The sequence below is a fragment of the Podarcis cretensis genome, assembly GCF_951804945.1.
Source record: "Podarcis cretensis genome assembly, chromosome: 1".
Classification (NCBI taxonomy): Eukaryota; Metazoa; Chordata; class Lepidosauria; order Squamata; family Lacertidae; genus Podarcis; species Podarcis cretensis.
This window is the reverse complement of record NC_137170.1, coordinates 32,334,365-32,354,277: the sequence shown is the minus strand read 5'-3', so window position 1 is coordinate 32,354,277 and position 19,913 is coordinate 32,334,365. Positions and strand designations below refer to the sequence as shown.

The 19,913-nt window shown below is 42.5% G+C and overlaps 1 protein-coding gene across 4 annotated transcripts in view; it reads left to right on the top strand.

Moving 5' to 3' along the window:
- The window catches only part of YLPM1 (YLP motif containing 1), a 59,778-nt gene that overhangs the window by 24,634 nt on the left and 15,231 nt on the right, over positions 1-19,913 (top strand). For 3 of the 4 annotated variants that reach the window (XM_079971750.1, XM_079971747.1, XM_079971749.1), the window contains 10 exons: positions 6,729-6,821; positions 7,681-7,858; positions 8,355-8,491; positions 9,898-10,052; positions 10,497-10,559; positions 10,829-10,948; positions 14,929-15,105; positions 16,172-16,255; positions 16,458-16,541; positions 17,532-17,615. In XM_079971750.1, the coding sequence (XP_079827876.1) occupies positions 6,729-6,821; positions 7,681-7,858; positions 8,355-8,491; positions 9,898-10,052; positions 10,497-10,559; positions 10,829-10,948; positions 14,929-15,105; positions 16,172-16,255; positions 16,458-16,541; positions 17,532-17,615 (1,175 nt within the window). The remainder of the gene's footprint in view (positions 1-6,728; positions 6,822-7,680; positions 7,859-8,354; positions 8,492-9,897; positions 10,053-10,496; positions 10,560-10,828; positions 10,949-14,928; positions 15,106-16,171; positions 16,256-16,457; positions 16,542-17,531; positions 17,616-19,913) is intronic. The other variant, XM_079971748.1, reaches the window with a different exon arrangement.

Genomic DNA, 19,913 nt, shown 5'->3' with positions numbered 1-19,913 from the left:
TGAAGAAATGACACTTATTGGTTGGCTGATTTAGTTTGGCTTAATTTATTTTGGTTGCCTTTCTACACCAAGTTGTGCCCACCCAAACCAAATTATAAGAGGCATCCACTTATTTTCAGAATACAAAACATTAATGGGGCAGGATGGAGAGAAGTGGTATTCAAAACATATTGGTACATTCATTTTTTTTATATATATATATATATTTATTAAAAATTTTAAACATAAATGCAGAAATAAAAAACAATGAAACATATATCATAACATATTTTCTTAGCTTCATTGGACTCCCTCACGTCTCCCGCTCCCACTTGCATCATTGTCAATTCTTACCCGCAATTTATCATCTTGTTTACATTCTTGTATCCCATTCATTTAAAATATAATCTAATATTTCTCCCAAAGGTTTATGTTTTTTCCTCAATCTCACTTATCATCCTAATTCCATCTAGTTTAGTGGTGCTCAATTATTTATGATCTAGCATCCTTCTTAACATTCAACCAAATTACAATGCTTTTTTAAATAAATCTTAAATTTCTTCCAGTCTTCTTCAACTTTCTCTTCTCCCAGGTCTCGGATTCTACCGGTCATCTCGGCTAGTTCCATATAGTCTATCAGCTGCATCTGCCACTCTTCCAGTGTGGGTAGATCTTGTGTTTTCCAGTGCTTAGCGATAAGTATCCTTGCTGCTGTTGTTGCATACATAAAAAATGTTCAGTCCTTCCTTAACACCTTCTGGCCGACAATACCCAAAAGGAAGGCCTCTGGTTTCTTAGTGAAGGTATACTTAAATACCTTTTTCAGCTCATTATATATCATTTCCCAGAAAGCCTTCACTCTAGGGCAAGTCCACCAGAGGTGAAAGAATGTTCCTTCATTTTCTTTACATTTCCAACATTTATTATCAGACAAATGGTATATTTTGGCAAGTTTAACTGGGGTCATGTACCATCTATATATCATTTTCATTACATTTTCCTTCAAAGCATTACATGCAGTGAAGTTCAACCCAATGGTCCACAACCTTTCCCAGTCCTCAAACATAATGTTGTGCCCAATGTCCTGTGCCCACTTTATCATAGCCGATTTAACCATTTCATCTTGTATATTCCATTTTAACAGCAAGTTATACATTCTTGAGAGTACCTTAGTCTTAGGCTCTAACAGTTCTGTTTCCAACTTCGATTTCTCCACCTGGAACCCTAACTTTTTGTCATTTTTAAAAACTTCTTTAATCTGAGCGTAGTGTAACCAGTCTCGCACTTTATCCTTCATTTTCTCCAAACTCTGCAATTTCCAATTGTTGCCATCTTTTTCTAGTATTTCCCAATATTTTGGCCATTTGGCCTCCATATTGGGTCTTTTTCGGGCCTTAGCTTCCAGCGGTGAAAGCCACCTTGGAGTTTTATTTTCCAATAAGTCTTTATATTTTGTCCAGACATTAAACACTGCTTTTCTGACAATATGATTCTTAAAGGCCTTATTGATCTTAACCTTGTCATACCATAAGTATGCATGCCAACCAAAAGCATTGTTAAAACCTTCCAGATCCAATACATCAGTGTCTTCAAGAAGTAGCCAGTCTTTTAGCCAGCAGAAAGCTGCGGCCTCATAGTACAACCTTAGGTCTGGCAGGGCAAAGCCCCCTCTTTCTTTCGCATCAGTTAATATCTTAAACTTAATTCTGGGCTTTTTGCCCTGCCAGACAAACTTAGAGATGTCTCTCTGCCACTTCCGGAAGCACTCCGTCTTGTCCATAATCTGTAGTGTTTGAAACAAAAACAACATTTTTGGCAATACATTCATCTTAATAGCAGCAATTTGGCCTAACAAAGAAAGTTTCAATTTTGTCCAACTGTCTAAGTCTCTTTTAATTTCAGACCAACATTTTTCATAGTTATCCTTAAAAAGACTCAGATTTTTTGCTGTTATGTTTACCCCTAGGTACTTTACTTTTTTAACCACAGTTAGTTCTGTCTCTCTCTGAAACCGTTCTGACTCTGTATCTGTCAAATTTTTCCCCAGCACCTTAGTTTTCTGTTTGTTTAATTTAAATCCCGCCACCCGACCAAAGTCTTGAATCAATTGTAACACTCTTTTCGTACTAGATTCTGGCTCCTGCAGGGTCAAGACTAGGTCATCTGCAAAAGCTTTAAGTTTGTATTGTTTCGCTCCGACCTGGATTCCTTCCACCAACTGGTCCCCTCTGATCATATTCAAGAGCACCTCCAGAACCGAAATAAATAGCAGAGGGGAAATGGGGCAGCCTTGTCGTGTTCCTTTTTCAATTTTAAACTCTTCTGTAACCACATTGTTAACTATCAATTTAGCTTTTTGTTCTGAATTTATTGCATCAATCCCATTCTCAAAACCCCGTCCCACTCCCATTTCTTTTAAATTTCCCTTCATAAATTTCCAAGAGATATTGTCAAAGGCCTTCTCCGCATCTATAAAAATTAACACTGCTTTTGTATTTATGTCTGTTTGCAAAAGTTCCAAAATGTCAATGATATTCCTTGTGTTAGCAAACAGGTGTCTACCTGGGAGAAAGCCTGCCTGGTCTTTATGAATTACTTCATTTAATACTTTTTTGAATCTACTTGCCAAAACGTCTGCAAATATTTTGTAATCCACATTTAAAAGGGAGATGGGACGATAGTTCTTAAGTTGTGTCTTTTCAGCTTCCGATTTTGGTATCAATGTGATAAAAGCTTCTTTCCACGATTCCGGCGCCTTCTTCCCCTCCATAATTTCATTGCTGACCTCCATCAGTGGTTGTATCAGATAGTCTTTTAATGTCTTGTAGTACTTGGAGGTCAGCCCATCTGGCCCTGGGGATTTGCCCAATTGCATGTTCTGAATGGCTTGTTCAATCTCTTGTCGTGTTATTTTGCAATTCAGGATTGATCTATTTTCTTGTGACAATTTTGTTAGTCCATTTTTTTCCAAAAATTGTTTAATCTCAACCTCATCTTGCGGCCCTTGAGTATATAATCTTTTGAAATATCTCTGGAAGCACTTTTTGATCTCCACAGGGTTCTGAATATTTCTTCCTTCAATTTCTAAATTTGTGACTGTATTTAGTTTTTGTCTCCTCTTCAACTGCCAAGCTAGCAGTTTCCCACATTTATTTGCCAATTCAAAAGTTTTTTGTTTCATTAATTTAATCTTCCACTCTATTTCCTGGTTTATCAATTTAGAATATTGTGCTTGATGAAGTTTGATTTCTCTCAGGGTCGGCTGTGACTTCGGATTTGATCTTAACTTCTTCTCCAATTCTTTAATTTTCTCCAATATCTTGTCTTTCCTCTCATTTTGTATCCTTTCCTTTACAGCATTCTGTTGTATCAAGAACCCCCTCATTACAGCCTTACTTGCGTCCCAGATAGTTCTTTTTTCCACCGTATTGTTCATGTTTATCTCAAAATAGTCCTTCAAGGCTTTTTGGGCCTTCTCAACAATCTCCTGATCTCTAAACAAATTGTCATTCATCTTCCATCTAAAGGAGCCGGTTGGTAGTAGTGTCATGTCCATCTTCGTTGCATTATGGTCGGAGCAGGTCTTTGGGCAGATTTCCACCTTTCTGACCTTGGGTGCCAGACCTCTAGTTATCCATATTTGGTCGATTCTTGTCCAAGTCAGCTGGGCTTCAGAGAAGAATGTTCCCTCTCTTCCCAAGGGGTTCTTCGTTCTCCAAATGTCAATTAAGTCCATATTGTCTGTCATTTCAAAAAAAGTCTTTGGTAGTCTGCCGTCCTTTGTAACATTTTGGCTTTGTGACTTATCCATGTTAGTTGATACGACCCCGTTCATATCTCCCATCATAATGATGTTGTCATAGTCCAGATAATCCAGCATTGTCTCATGCAACTTCTTGTAAAATTCCGATTTCCCTTCATTTGGTGCATAGATTCCTAATAACAAAATCTTCTCTCCTTGATGTTGTATCTCAATTGCTAAAATTCTTCCATGTTCATCTTTAAATAAGAATTTGGGTGACAGGCTCTCTTTTGCATATATCACCACGCCTCTCTTCTTTACTCTGTCCGAAGATATAAATTCCTGGCCAAGTCTTTTGTTTATTAACACTTTTCTGTGGAGCCTAGTCACATGTGTTTCTTGTAGGCAAATGATATCCAATTGTTCCTTTTTTAATATGTGAAAAATTTTCCTCCTTTTTTCCGGGATGTTACAGCCATTTATATTCCAACTCAAGAGTTGCAGAGACACCCTGAATTAGTCTGATTATTTTCCTGGGGGTGGTGTCTTGTTCACTGGATCTTCAGGTTCCAAGGATGCAGGTACCGCTGGTGCTCCAGGCCCAGAGGGTAGTTCAATTCCCTTTTGAAGGTCCTCTCCGTATGCGGTCAAAAATTTATCTCTGTCTTCCAATGTTCTGATTTTAACCTTCTTCCCTCTAAAAGTGAAAGATACTCCTTGGGGAAATTCCCACCTGAAGATAATTGAATTGCTCCTCAACAATTTGACCAGTTCAAGATAGTCAGATCTAAGATCCAACAGTTGTTTAGGGATGTCCTTGTAAATTTCAATTCTTCTATCCAAAATGTCCAGTGACTTTCCGTAGTGTAGGCCCAAAATCTTATCCCTTTCCTCCTTTGATCTCAATGTTATCAAACAGTCTCTGGGCTTCTCTTTCTTTACAAGTCTTCCAAGCCTGAAGGCTGATACGATTTTAAAGTCCTTTTCCTCTAAATTCCAAAACTTGGAAAACTCTTTAGTCAGGAACTCAGCTAAGTTGCCTTCTTCCGCTTCTGGTATCGACCTTATCCTAAGGTTACTCTCCCGGTTCCGCAGTTCTATCATGGAAAGGTAGGTCTGGTGTTCACCTACTTGTTTGCTGAGTGGTCTTACCTCTTGTTCCAAATTTCCCAGTCTTTGGCTAGTATCCTCAGCCAATTTCCGATTTTCTGCCGTGGCCTCCGTCAGTTCTCCAATTGCTTGTACGTTCTGTGATACTTGTCCAGTTAATCTATTTAAACATTCTGTGTTTTGATCAATTTTAGCTGTTTGCTCATCAGCTTTCTTATCCAGAGATTCTACTCTCTTGTCCAAAGTTTCCAGTTTTTCGTAGATTTTCTCTAAAATAGAAGCAGTTGCTCCTGAGGCCATATCTTCCAGTTGTAATTGCTCAGTTTCTCCCTCCCCTGCTTGTGGCCGAGAAGCAGCTTCTTCTGAAGGCAGAGTAGGTACAGATGATCTGCGTGCCTGAGAGGCTGCGGTTAAAGTTGTTAAAGTTGTTTGTCTAGTTTTTGGTCCCTTTTTTCTTGCGCCACTCATTCCAGAGTTATCTAAAAGTCAAGGTCAAGCTGAGTTGTTCCCATGAGAAAACAACAGCCCAGATGGTAACAGTCAAACAGGAGGCCGGGAAAGGAAAGTAAAATAATGTCACTGCTGTAAATCCCGAATCCTCTAGGGGGAGCATAAAATGTCTTTAGGGAAGAGATCAATTCTGGTAAAATTGCTAAAATCAAGTTTAAAGTCCCGGAACCTTCAATAGCAGGTTTTAAGCAGAGTTAGTATTAACAGCCACATTGTTTCAAACAGTGCAAACTGGTATTTCAAATGATGCTTCAAAGTAGCAAGTCCAAACTCCCTCAGATTGCTGCAATTTTTAATTCAAAGTAACCAAATCTGCAGACTGACAGCTCAGTTACTCAGGCAGCTCCAGAACCTGGGTTTCTTACTCAAATTATATTTCCGATAGAAGAAAGGTATCACGATGCAAGTAAGGAACATAAAATCAAGTGCTTAAAGTCCTTATTTTGCTTACAAGAAAGTTCAGCGGTTGCTCAGATCGATTAGGTTAAAAATTCTTTCTTTGCCTCCACTCCTCCAGCTCTTTGCTTTGAAGTTCAGTGACAGCGGAAGACGGACTTCCTGTTTTACGTCGCTCCGCTTTCAGCCAAATTCAATAATTTTTAGTCTCAAATTTTGTAAAGTCCTCTTTACTCACGGATTGTTGCTTTTCCAAATCAGAAGTTTCAGGAAAAGAGGTCAGCGCTCACCGGCAGCAGCAGCGCGGCTTCACTCCGTAGCTTGCGAAACGACCCACAGCGCCGCTACCCCCTCCCCGCTCCGGAGCCCCTTACGGGGTTCCTTCAACGTTTCAGGGGTTGCTTCTGGCGCCCGCCGGGTCCCGAGACCACAGGCTTTTGCTGCCTGTGGGTTTCCGACGTGGGTCTCCGCTTCGCCGTAGCGGACGACCCGTTTCCCACGGAGCTTCCTCTTCACAGAAGGAAGAGGACCGCCATTGCCGTTCGCGCCGCCTCCGGAAGTGATCCATATTGGTACATTCAAATAGGACAAAAACCAACAATTCAGCAAACAGAATAAATTCAGTACTGCAAAAGAAATAAGCTGGACTTAAAAACATTACAGAACAGAACAAAACAAAAGTTAACTGACAATAAAATCCCAGTTTTTGGATCTAGTCTTACTGCACTCCAAGGGCCTTCAGTAAATGCAGTTCAGATTGGGAGGGGTCTCCTCACCAGGCTATATGGCTTGCAGCTGACTACCATAATCATTCGTCCTGCAGAGATTGACAAAAGCCAAAGGGAAATGCTGGGGAGGGCAGGGATGGTAAATCTTCTTCCCCAGCCTTCAAGATTTTCAAGCTGCTGGTGATGGTCTGAATGCATTTATTCAAAGATGGTATCTGGGGCAATATCTCTTAATTTTATTATTGCTAATTTGTATTTGACAGATATAACCAGTAGTAAAGGCGGACAAATTCCTTATGGGGAGCGTATAACTCTGCGTCCAGAAGCTCCTCATGAGAGGCAGCCCTTTTCAAAAGGTGGGTGTACTTTGGTGTCTCTGAGATGTCTCTTTGAAGTAGAAGGCAGGCATCAGTTTGATATTTGGTAGGTTCCTTGTTAAAACATACACGCATTCCACCTCCTTTTTAAAGCAATATGGCTTTCACCATGTCTTGAATTCTTGTAAATAGTCAAAAGAGTTGTTCTAGATCCTATGAAGAACAACAGCCATCCCCATTCCCAACCTGATGCGCTCCAGATGTTTTCATCTATAATTCCTATTGGCCATGGTTGTTGGGGCACCAGGTTGAGGATGGCTGATGTAGACTGAGGTGGTAGAATTCAAGACTGTACCAGACTGAAGGTAGGGTGGAATGCTCCCTCATATAAAAAGCTCCCTGTAAGTAGAAAACTAGCACGTTGGGGAAGAGAGATTTAGAATAGCCTTCTCCTTGTTGTTTGTGTTTTGTCTTGAATGGCGTGTTTAAAATGAAGGAGCATTCAAACATGCAATCCCTTACTGTAGTCAAGTACAGTGGTGCCTCGCAAGACGAAATTAATCCGTTCCGCGAGTCTCTTCGTCTTGCGAAGCACGGCTATTAGCGGCTTAGCGCTATTAGCGGCTTAGCAGCTTAGGAAAAGGGGGGGGGAGGGAAAAAACTCGCAAGAACTCGCAAGATGTTTCGTCATGCGAAGCAAGCCCATAGGGAAAATCGTCTTGCGAAGCACCTCAAAAGACGGAAAACTCTTTCGTCTAGCGAGTTTTTCGTCTTGCGAGGCATTTGTCTTGCGGGGCACCACTGTAGTTCAGCCCAAGAAATCTGCTACTTGATGCTTCTACCTCATTCTGTGATCCTGTAGAATAACTCTTAAAATTATTTTGACTTCATTTTCCAGAACACCCAGGCCAACGGGATCGATATCTCAAGGAAAGAGATGCTTATTTTGAGCGGCAAAATAATGTCAATATTGATCACAGAGACTTCAGGCGAGAGAGAGAGCCATACAGGGACCGTATTTCTGGAGAACACGAACGGGAAAGATTTGACAAAGAACGCTATCAACGAGATGACAGGTATGTAATATAGGAGGAATAAGTAGGATTCAGAAGTGTGTCTTCATACAGGTTGCGGTGCTGAGTTTTTGAACTGTCACTTCTCTTTTTGATTTTTGTACATGTGAGTATCATGTTTTACTTCCACACTCAGAGGGAGTATGCATACCAGTTGCTGGGAATCACAAGTGAAGTGAGCACTGTTGTACTCATGTCCTGCTTGTGAGCTGAAGCCTTGTGAGCATGTGCCATGGCAGGACAGACATTTAAAATTTTCTTCCCCTCTTGGTTGAAAGGTGTATATTGGTTGAAAGGTGTATGGCTGAGATTGTAACTGTTTCATACAGGGATATATTACTTGGGGTGGGCTTAATCAAGGATAGTCATTGCATCCAGCAGCAAAGTATAGGATTGGCCAGAAATTGGTTTATCAGAGAATCTCGTGTACATTTTTGTTAAATGTGTAATATTCAAAGAAATCATGCAGTTTGTGTTACAATATGCTGTCTTCATTTAGCAGGCCATCTCCTTCAAGAGCTCAGTCCTATCGTGACAAAGACCATTCAAACTCAAGACGGGGAGGATTTGAAAGACAATCATATGACAGAAAACCTGATCGTCCACCTTATGATCATGGGCCTCCAATGTTTGGAGGTATAAATCTTCAACCTTGAAGAAATATTAGAATATTGAGGTCTCAGAATGAATTTGGGAATATGAACTTGCTTAGTTGTTCCTTATAATTAAGGATAAAAGTATTATCAGTGATTGAAGTTTCATTTATATATTTGACCCTCCTTGGTTTAAAGAGAGGGGTTTTAAGAATAATCATATTTGCATTCCAATGTAATGGAACTTTTATATGTGAAGCACCCCAGGAATTTGATTGAAGGGCAGTATAGCTACATCTATAATAAATAAAGAACTGTGTTCGGTCTGTCTGATTATTAATATCAGTAAGACCCAACTTCTGACTATTGGCCAGGCTAGTGTGGAATCATAGGAGTTTGAGTCCAACAACAGAACTTCCCTCACCTCTTCTCCCCTGCAGTCTTCCCATGCACCCTCAAATTCTGCTATAGGGATTGGGGGACCCTCTGGAGAAGATTTTGGGGGTGCACAATGAAAGGAGAGAAAGGTGAAGTCCTGTTACACAAGTAGAACTCTTTTCACCCAACATTAGATACAGTCCATTATAATTATATACATTGCAATCCTATGCATGTTTACTAAAAAGTAAGTCCCACTGAGTTCATTGTGACTTACTTGTAGCTACGTGCATGTAGAATTGCAGCCGTTGTCCTATATACAAGGATATGAATAATCTATCTCATTCTTATACAGTGGTACCTCAGGTTACATACGCTTCAGGTTACAGACTCCACTAACCCAGAAATAGTGCTTCAGGTTAAGAACTTTGCTTCAGGATGAGAACAGAAATCATGTTCCGGCAGCGCAGTGGCAGCAGGAGGCCCCATTAGCTAAAGTGGTGCTTCAGGTTAAGAACAGTTTCAGGTTAATTACGGACCTCCGGAACGAATTAAGTACTTAACCCGACGTACCACTGTAGTAAGACTTTCATGCAGATAGACTCTTAGGTTTCTTCATTCATGAATCACCCAATGTGTTTATCACATGTACAAAGCAGGTGCTGCACATTAAGCATTTATTGATTTTATTTATCTATCCCACCCCCCCCCCCAAAAAAGGATTATGCAAAGTTGTATTTGGAAATTGTGCTACACATGGTAATAGAAAATTCTTATGCCTTTCAATGTGTTTTTTTGGGGCATTTGCTATCAAAGTCTGTAGCTTGAAGGGAAAATATTATTCATTCATTTTTATTGCACTATGCCATCTTTTGGGGTTCTTCTTTGTTTTTATTCCATTTCAGAAACTTCACTTTAAAATAAATGAATGAAATGTACAGACTAATGAGTAAATTGCCCACAAAGCATATTCAAAACAGTAGTGGAAGTCTCTTAGGAACTAATGGTCTCTTAATTCAGTGCATAATTTTAGTTAATTTTTTTTCTCTCTTGTGTGAACTTCGTACTAAGGTGATCGCAGAAATTACCCTGAAGAAAGAATGCCCATTTCTGCTCCATCATTACCCCGACAACCACCACCTGCCCCTCGTGTAGAGAGGAAACCAGAATCTAAAAATGTGGATGATATACTGAAGCCACCTGGAAGGGAGAGTAGACCAGAGAGGGTGAGTTGTGTGAATGTGGCTTTCTAATATTAAGCAACAAAATGCATGAGAAATAGGCACTTCAGCTAATGTTTATGTAATGTGTAATCTCCCCTGACAGATTCACATGCCTTCCAAAGTTTGACTGAATTTGGATGCAGTTCTGCTCTCCAAGCACAGCCAGATCTCCCCTCCCCTTGAAAGCAATCCCCACACAGGGGCTGCCATGTTTGAGTAGCAAGCAAGAAAAGGAGTTAACTGGTCTACCATTACCATTCCTTATGTGGTGCCTGGTTGATTCTGTGGTTGCAAAATGTTTCTCTCAGCAGCTCCCAGTGAGAGAACAGTGAAGTTGTTACAGTAAAGAAGTGTAAACCACCTTGGGTGCCTTGGCAGAAAGGCGGTGTTTAAATGCAATGAATATGTAAATAATAACACAATTAATTTATGCTGTCTTTGTTTTAGATTGTCATTATCATGAGAGGATTGCCAGGCAGTGGAAAGACTCATGTTGCTAAGCTTATCAGGGTGAGTGAATAACCAGCAGCTTTCTTTGGCATCTTCAGTCTTCACTGAAGAGTGGAACGTGCTTGCATTTTGGTCCCAACTGTCTGAGTGCCCAGTTTCCTTTATTTAAGCATTCAGAGCTCTAAAATATATAGTGGCTGGATTGACTTGAAATGAAGAGGGGAAAACAGAATTCCCTCTTACTAACTGTGAGGGGGTCTGTATGTTCTAAGTTGAAGCACTTGCACCATAAATGCAGGCTATTTATTAATTGTGTGTTTCCTTCCCAGGATAAGGAAGTTGAATGTGGAGGAGCTGCACCCAGAGTGCTCAGCCTGGACGACTATTTTATCACTGAAACAGAGAAAGAAGAAAGAGACCCTGATACAAAGAAAAGAGTTAAAAAGAAGGTACTCCATTTCAGTTGGAGATTAACTCATTGTGTTAGATCCATAGAGTCCCACCTGACTACAGAAAGGATCCTTCTGTTTGTGGAAGTCACTAAGATCCAACAGAGATTCTCCCTAGTTGAAGGGGAAAGGTGATTTTTCAATTCTTCCTCCCAATCCTCTGGAACATATTTTCTTAGGACATGGGGGACTGTAGGGGGGAGGAATAATTGGTTTTGTTTTTTTAAAAAAGAAACCATCTTCCTCCAGGGTATGTCTGGATCCAACTTTTGCAACATATTTCTTCTCCATTACATATGGACCACTGCAGTAGTGTTCAATGACAACAGGAGGCACAGATAGGAATGCTGGGCTGCATAGGGCTTTCAGACAGCACCATGCTGCGCTTTGAAGTCCTGAATGTTCCCATGGCCATCTATTGGCAGTCGTGGGAACTGCAGTATGATGACATTCTTACAATTTTATTATGTAGTATTTACCAGTATATTTTTTTATTTATACCCCGCCCTCCCCAGCCAAGGCCGGGCTCAGAGCGGCTTACAAGCAATAATAAAAACAAGTTGAATGATTACAACTTAAAAACAAAATTAAAATACAACATTAAAATATTACAACATTAAAATAAAATGTAGCCTCAACGCAGGAGGAGAAGGAAAGAAAAAAAGAAAGAGAGGAAGGGAGGGAATCAAACTGGCTCCAAGCCAAAGGCCAGGTGGAACAACTCTGTCTTACAGGCCCTGCGGAAAGAAATCAGATCCTGCAGGGCCCTGGTCTCATGAGGCAGAGCGTTCCACCAGGCCGGAGCCAGAGTTGAAAAGGCCCTGGCTCTGGTTGAAGCCAATCTTAACTTCCTTAGGGCCCGGGACCACTAGGGTGTTGCTATTTATGGACCTTGAGGCTCTCCGTGGGGCATACCAGGAGAGGCGGTCTCGTAGGTACGAGGGTCCTAGGCCGTGAAGGGCTTTAAAGGTCAAAAGCAGCACCTTAAATCTGACCCTGTACTCTACCGGGAGCCAGTGCAGTTTGAAAAGCACTGGGTGAATATGCTCCCATGGCAGAGACCCCGTGAGGAGCCTTGCTTGCAGCATTCTGCACCCGCTGGAGTTTCTGGGACAGCTTCAAGGGCAGCCCCACATAGAGCGAATTACAGTAGTCAAGCCTGGAGATGACCATCGCATGGATCACTGTGGCCAGGTCGGGGCGGGAAAGGTAAGGGACCAACTGCTTGATGCGGCGAAGGTGGAAAAATGTCACCTTGGCTGTTGCTGTAACTTGCGCCTCCATGGAAAGAGAGGCGTCAAGGATTACACCCAAACTCTTAACGGAAGGCAATGGCACTAATTGGGCCCCCGCAAGAGAAGGGAGTTGGTCCCTCATCCCCATGCCATCCCGACCCAGCCATAGGACCTCTGTCTTTGAAGGATTTAGTTTCAATCGGCTCCCACAAAACCATCTAGCCACAGCTTCCAAGCATCTGGTCAGTGTGTTCGGGGCTGAGTCGGTGTGGCCATCCATCAGTAGATAGAGCTGAGTGTCATCAGCATACTGGTGGCAGCCCAGCCCAAAGCTCCGGATAATCTGGGCAAGGGGGCGCATAAAGATGTTAAAAAGCATCGGGGAGAGAATTGCGCCCTGCGGCACTCCACACACCAAGGAATGGCGCAACAACATTTCCCTCCCTAGTGCCACCCTCTGTCCCCGATCAGAGATAAAAGAGCACAGCCAGTTACGGGCTATGCCCTGTATCCCCACGTCTGCGAGGCGGTGGTCCAGAAGATCATGATCGACCATGTCAAAGGCCGCTGACAAATCTAAAAGGATCAGCAGCCCTGACCCGCCTCGATCCAGTTGTCTACGGAGATCATCTGTTAGGGCAACCAGAGCCGTCTTGGTACCAAAACTAGGACGGAAACCGGACTGAAATGGATCTAAAGCCAATGTTTCCTCCAGAAACCTACTAAGCTATTCAGCAACTGCTCTCTAAGTTACCTTACCCAGATATGGAAGATTTGAAACTGGGCGGTAATTGGATAGGTCTAAGGGATCTAATGAAGTTTCCTTTAAGAGTGGACACACTACTGCTTCCTTCAGTTCCCCTGGGAATGTCCCCGTGTCAAGGGACAAATTGATAATTTCAACCAGGGGGGTCTGTGCAACATCTGGACACTCCCTAATCAGCCAAGATGGGCACGGATCAAGGAGGCAGGTGGTGGGCCTACCAACTTGGAGGAATCTATCCACATCAGCAGGGAGTATCGGATCAAAATGGTCCAACACTGGACCTGAAGTCAGTCAAGGGGCCTCCAGTTCAGTAACTGTATCTAAATTGGCAGGGAGGTCACGGCGGAGCAACAGGACTTTCTCCACAAAAAAGCTCGCAAATGCCTCACAGCTGTGGGTCGAATTTGTGCTTAAATTTGGTTGTCCTCCTAAGGACGTTATTGACCTAATTATTCTAAAAAGTTGTGCCGGGCGAGAGCTAGCGGATGCAATGGAAGCTGCAAAGTAAGATTTCTTAGCAGCTTTCAAAGCCATCTCATAGGCTTTCATAAGCGTCCTATAAGATGTTCTTGAGGCTCCGTCACGAGTACGTTGCCATACTCGCTCTAGCCGTCTGAGATCCCGCTTCATTTTCCGGAGCTCCTCAGTAAACCAAGGGGCCTGGTTTCGACGGGGTCGCAGAGGGCGCTTAGGCGCGATCTTACCAATGGCTGCCAAGAGCCGGTTATTCCAGTCCTCAACAAGGTCATCTAATGAGTCACCAGGAGGAGCAGGGTCCCACAAGGCTTGTCGGAATCTATCAGGATCCATCTGTTTTCGCGGACAAGCCCAAATAGGTTCACCACCCGAGCCGGGGAGGAGCGGGAAGTCAATCTTGGCTTTCAAAGCGTAGTGATCAGACCATGGCACTTCCACAGGGGGAAGCATGATCACATCTATGCCAGCCCCAAAGATCAGATCCAGCGTGTGGCCTGCTTGATGAGTGGGGCTCAAAACAAACTGGGAGAGCCCTAGTGTTGCCATGGAAGTCAGTAGGTCCAGAGCCTGTGAGGAGGGAGCGGCATCGGCATGGACGTTGAAGTCTCCCAAAACCAGTAGGTTTGGGAACTCCAAGGCCCAGCCCGCCACCACCTCCAGCAGGTCTGACAGGGTGGCTGCCGGTGTGCTGGGTGGTCGATACACCAGCCAGACAGCCAAGCTCTCCTTCGTGCCCCACACGAGACCAACACATTCAATGCCGGAGATCGCCGGTGATGGCAGAGCTCTGAAAGAGCAATCCTCCCGGATTAACAACACTACTCCTCCCCCCGACCCACAGTCCGCGATTGATGGAGGACAGAGAAACCTGGGGGTGTTATCTCATGTAGGGAGACTACTTCGCCTTCCCGTACCCAGGTCTCCGTCACGCAAGCCAGGTCAATCCCCTGTGAGACAAAAAAGTCACGCATGGTGGTGGTTTTGTTGCCTATGGACCTGGCATTGCACAGGACCAATGATGGAGGTGGGTAATCCTTGCTCTCCCTACCCTCATCCCTTGGGATAGGGCGTAGATTGGAAGGGGTTCGAGGATCACTGCATCTCGAAACCCTTCGCCGATAGAGATATTTAGCCCCACCGCCATTCCTCCCTAGCCCTTCAATAGTGGAAATCCCAGACCCCATACTAGCCTCCCCAATAGAGGGGTAACATCCCCTCAATAACAAGTCATCCTTGGGCCAGGACTCCTGGGTCAAAATGGTATGGGGAAGAGGTGGAGGTTTGATGGGGTAAGTATCCCTAGAAGATAAAACCCAACCAACCACACCCCAAGTGGGGAGGACAGTCCCATGGTGTTTTATTAACTGTCAATCCCCCTCTCCCTCCTGGGTTGGTAAATATGTGATATATTTACCAGCATATGTGATAGCAGTAACTGAATTTCAGATATTAGCAAGAAGGCTTGTTCTTCTTTTAGCTAACCTTCTCTTTTTCTGGAGCAGATTTTGGAGTATGAATATGAAGCTGATATGGAAGAAATTTATCGTGCCAGCTTATTCAAAACTTTCAAAAAGACTTTGGATGATGGGTTTTTCCCCTTTATCATCCTTGATGCCATTAACGACAGAGTACGCCATTTTGAGCAGTTCTGGAGTGCTGCAAAAACAAAAGGTTTTGAGGTAAACATTATTGGATAATCTCTGTCATTGTTAGCTGCTCTAAAACAGGTTTTCCATGCCCTTGAACCCTGAGCATTAACACTGGGCCACTGGCAGCCAAGGCAAACTCAAACTTGGGTACCTGTAGGGTCTAAGGGGACAGTACTGCCAAGAATGTTAAGGGGGTGATTGGAGCCCAGAACCTTTCAGGTTCAGTCGCTGATATCAGCAGGTAGGGCTGGGAATTATTCCTATCTGACACTCTGGCAAACCACTGCCAGTCAGGGTAGACAGTTCTGAGCTGGATGGACCAATTGTCTGATTTCATGTTAGGTAGCCTCTTAAATCTCTCTTAATGGCCTCAGTTGAAATTGAGGTGTCATGCAAGGGTCTAAGATGCCCTGAAGCAGTCGGTAAGGGGGGCAACAAGCAGGCTGGAGGCAGAGTGCAAGGTTAGTGAAACATAAGGGCAAGGCCTAAACTAGAGAGATCCTGGCCTGACTTGGAAGCATATCTAACCAGGCCATGATAGAAAAAACTAGCAGGATGATGGTGGGTGGAAGGTAGGAAGCCGTGCGGGAATCCAAAGAAAACAATACAGCCCACTTTCCCCTTTTGCAATTTAGAATGGCAGCCAGTTGTAGAATTCCCTGCCATCAGAGTACCTTTTCTTTTTGTCTCCACCCAAAGAAAGGCAATAAAAAGTTCCTGATCCAAGTGCTGTAGTTGACTGGGGAATTGTTGTTTTGAGTTTGCCACGTAGTTTAATGCTGCCTTTACAGTGCTTTGTTTTTATAATATATTTGTTGTTTTGTTGTTAATTACTTTGAAAGCCTCTTTATAAAACAGCAATAAAATTCAAGAAATGACTGAGGGGCATGAGCACACAAGCCAGTAGTTTTCCACATATAAGTCCAAATGGATCCTTGGCGCTGATCGTGCTTTCTTTTAGCCTTGCCTTTTCCATTTAAATTTGCACACACTCCTTCTCCTTAGTTCACCAAGCTTACTTTGGAATATATGCTGGGGATGAATCAGATGTTTCTGAGCACATTCTCTTCCCCCCCCCCAACACCATGCTTTCTAGGTCTACCTAGCTGAAATTACTGCAGACAACCAAACTTGTTGCAAGAGAAATGTCCATGGACGCAAGCTCAAGGAGATCAGTAAGGTAACTTTATAAAGTTTTGGAGGCACAAAGGTAACTAACATTTTCTTAGAGGTACAAGAATTACTCATCCTGGGGGGGGGGAAGCAACCTTGTCTCTTTTGAAGGTACTGCATTTTATGGTACCACATTGGTCCTAGTAGCCAAAGCATTCTTTATACTGAATATTGTAGAAACTGCTCCAACTCTCATTTCCCAATTCCAGATGGCTGATCATTGGGAAACAGCACCCCGACATATGATACGTTTAGACATTCGCTCTTTGCTACAAGATGCTGCTATTGAAGAGGTGAGATTTCCAAGAAGCCAACTTATCCATGTATATGATATTCATGGCTGTAGAAAAGAGGAATACAGTGGTACCTCGGGTTAAGTACTTAATTCATTCCAGAGGTCCGTTCTTAACCTGAAGCACCACTTCAGCTAATGGGGCCTCCCGCTGCTGCCGCACTGTTGGAGCACAATTTCTGTTCTCATCCTGAAGCAAAGTTCTTAACCCGAGGTACTATTTCTGGGTTAGCGGAATCTGTAACCTGAAGCGTATGTAACCCGAGGTACCACTGTAGTTATTAAAGTAGAAAGCAGGTACAGGATTTGACTACAGATTCATTGTTTAGTGAAATCTTAAATTGAAAAGTAGTAGACATCTGGAAGAATTGTACACTCCCAACGCCACCCACAGGACTCCCATGAGGAAACACACAGCAAAACATAGTGGTTTGACTGATATCATTCCATAAAGTAAAGTCTTTCTCTCTTTCACTCTTGAGTAAATATTTTAGCTTTCTGAAGGAGATTACTGTAATTGCATGGGCCAGTGACTTAGGATCCTATACAGTATACTATGGGTACAAATACACATTTTCACACTTAATACAGGCAAAACAAGTGTCTAAAGGAAGTCATCTGCTCAAAACTTTTTAAGTTGTCTGCCACTGTAAGAAAGCGTAGGAATTTTGAGGGGGTTTTAAAAGGAACATATTTGCATATATGTGGAGAGAAAGAGAAGTATTGTAATGTAAAGTTACCAGTATTAAAGAAGGTGTGTGGAACAGAAAGGCAAGTTGCAAATTTCTCATCAATTTCTGAGATGAGAAATAGAAGAATAAATAAATACAGTACAGTTCTGTAGAAAAGATAAATCTTACTTGTATAGTATATACATATCTTTGGTTCAAAAAAATGTTTTTGAGTCTCTCTTATTTAAGTACAAAGTTAGTGCTGCAACATCTCGTAACAAACAGGTAATGTGTAGTTTTCAAATTGTACCTTGTCCTAGGTGGAGATGGAGGATTTTGATGCAAACATTGAAGATCAGAAAGACGAAAACAAAAAAGATGCAGAGGAAGAAGAGAGTGAACTGGTAGGAAACACATCAGCCCAACCCCATCAACAAATTTATCTTATTACAGTGCCTAACAGGGATTCTGTCTGCACTAAAATCCAAATCCCCTCCCCCTGGCTGATACCATTTCCAACAAATGGGAGTTCTGGGTTTATACTTCATTATTTTAGAATGGAGAAATTTTCTTTGAAATCCTGAATGTAGAAAGAGATGTTCAGATTGTTAGTTTCGTTTTGCTGTTTTCTGAAGAATTGCTCTTAACTAAACTTTTTCTAGCTATAAGAAATAGCTCTTGGATAGAAATCCTGTGCTTGTTTATTCAGAAGCAAGCCCCCACTACAGGATTTCAGCCTTTGAAGATCTTAAGTAAAATATTTCCTTCTCATTCAGCTGATAAGAGAGCAGTCAGCAAAGAGGCAAATTCTCCTCTGGAACTCTGATGCAGAGGCAAGATACATCATTAATGTAGTCACCGATGACTGAGAGGGGGACATTGATCTTCATCTTTCACTCTTTCCTCTTGAAGGGGACTACAAAATAGAAAACGTTAGGATATGCTGAAACACAGCACTAACGATCCTTTCTTGAATTCTATGCCCCTCTTTCCATCTTCACATCCTGCTAGCACCTTGGTTGAAGGGCAGGATAGTCCCACAGACATGCTCTTTTTATTCTTTTTGGCCTAGCATGGAGACTGCTTTTGGAGTAGTAGCCATTTTAGGCAAAATGCAGATAGTATATTCCACAGGCACATCAGGGCATGGTCCCAGGTGACCAAAATTTCCAGCTGGAAATCAACTGGATTTCAAATGGTAAGAATATCTTCAAAGAGATGTGAGAGATGTTCCTCATGTCATTGCTGTTCAAGTGCATGAGTCTCTCAGATACTTTAAAAGAGCATGAACAGTCCCTTGCAATCTCTGCTGTAGACTGTGCCATAAAAGACTGTGGTAGTACTGAAAGTTTCTACCAGAAGCGTATATGTCATCTCTATCACCTGAGGTTAAAAGCTCTTAAAGATGGGAATGAGACAGGAAAAATCTTCACTGAGACTGGTCATAAGCACTTGTGGGAGGACCTGCATAACTTTACTATGGCAGATAAGGATAGTTTTCTTCATGTTCCATGTTGGGCAATGTGTTCTGTAGAAACTTATGACTAAAACATTTGAACTACTTCTTCTTTGGTGATCACTAGTAGCCAAGTAAGATTGTCTTCCATAAGCATGGTTTTAACAGTGAGTAACAGTAAGTGACTGTGGAGGCCAATTCTGGATTCACACGTCCTTCCACAGTGGGGACATAGGTTTCCGGGCGAGAGTTGATCACGGTGAGGGTTTACCAAGCGCGCCTTCCGCTATGCACCTTTCTCCCTTTCTTCCTGAGTTTGAGAGTCTTCAACGCCCATGACACCTGTGGTAAAAGCTGTTCTCCAATTAGAGCACTCGCAGGCCAGTGTTTCCGAGTTGTTGGTGTTTATACTACATTTTTTTAGATTTGCCTTGAGAGAGTCTTTAAACCTCTTTTGTTGACCACCATCATTACGTGTTCCAATGGAATGGAACATTGGAACATAAGGCTCATAGCCAAAGGGAGGTTGTTGTTTCATTTGCTCTGCATGAGTGGAGATTACATGTTTAATGGCTTAAAGGAAGCTAGAAGACCCAAGATTGCTTGGTTAAGAAGCTGACAACCAGATAGGCCCTTCTTTCTAATGCAACACCAAAGTCAGGAAGAAATCGGACAACAGCCCAACACAGAATCCGTTGCCTGTGGAAAGTGGGTTGTTGCTATAGCTCTTCTACAGCATATGGCAGTGCACAATCCCCAGCCAAGATGTCCAAGAGAGAGAACAGCTGGATTGTGTGTATTGTGCCAGATTTGTCCTGTCTTTCCTAACAAGGCCAAGCCTCCCCACTAAAAAAGAAGAAATCCAATTAAGCTTTTGGTGCCATTACTTATTTCTGAGATATGGAAGGTAGTCGTTTTGACTGTTGAACAGCACTTACAGGTCTTACATTCCACTGTTGAACAACTCATCAAGGAAGTTCCACTGGTACCTTCCCTCCCCTTCAGTGATAATAGGGCACAATTAACACTTTCTGAACTTCATGATCCTGAACCAGTTCACCTCAAAAAGAATTCTGAATTGAAGTTCCTGAAGAAGACAAAGTGCCATGCATCAGTTGATTCTGACTATTCTTGGGTTCTGCAGCTTACTTATGAGATTTCTGAGATTCATATATAATTGAACCATGAGAAGGTGCTGTATTCAGAGACATGTCAAGAAATAATTGATGCATCTCTGACAAAGAAA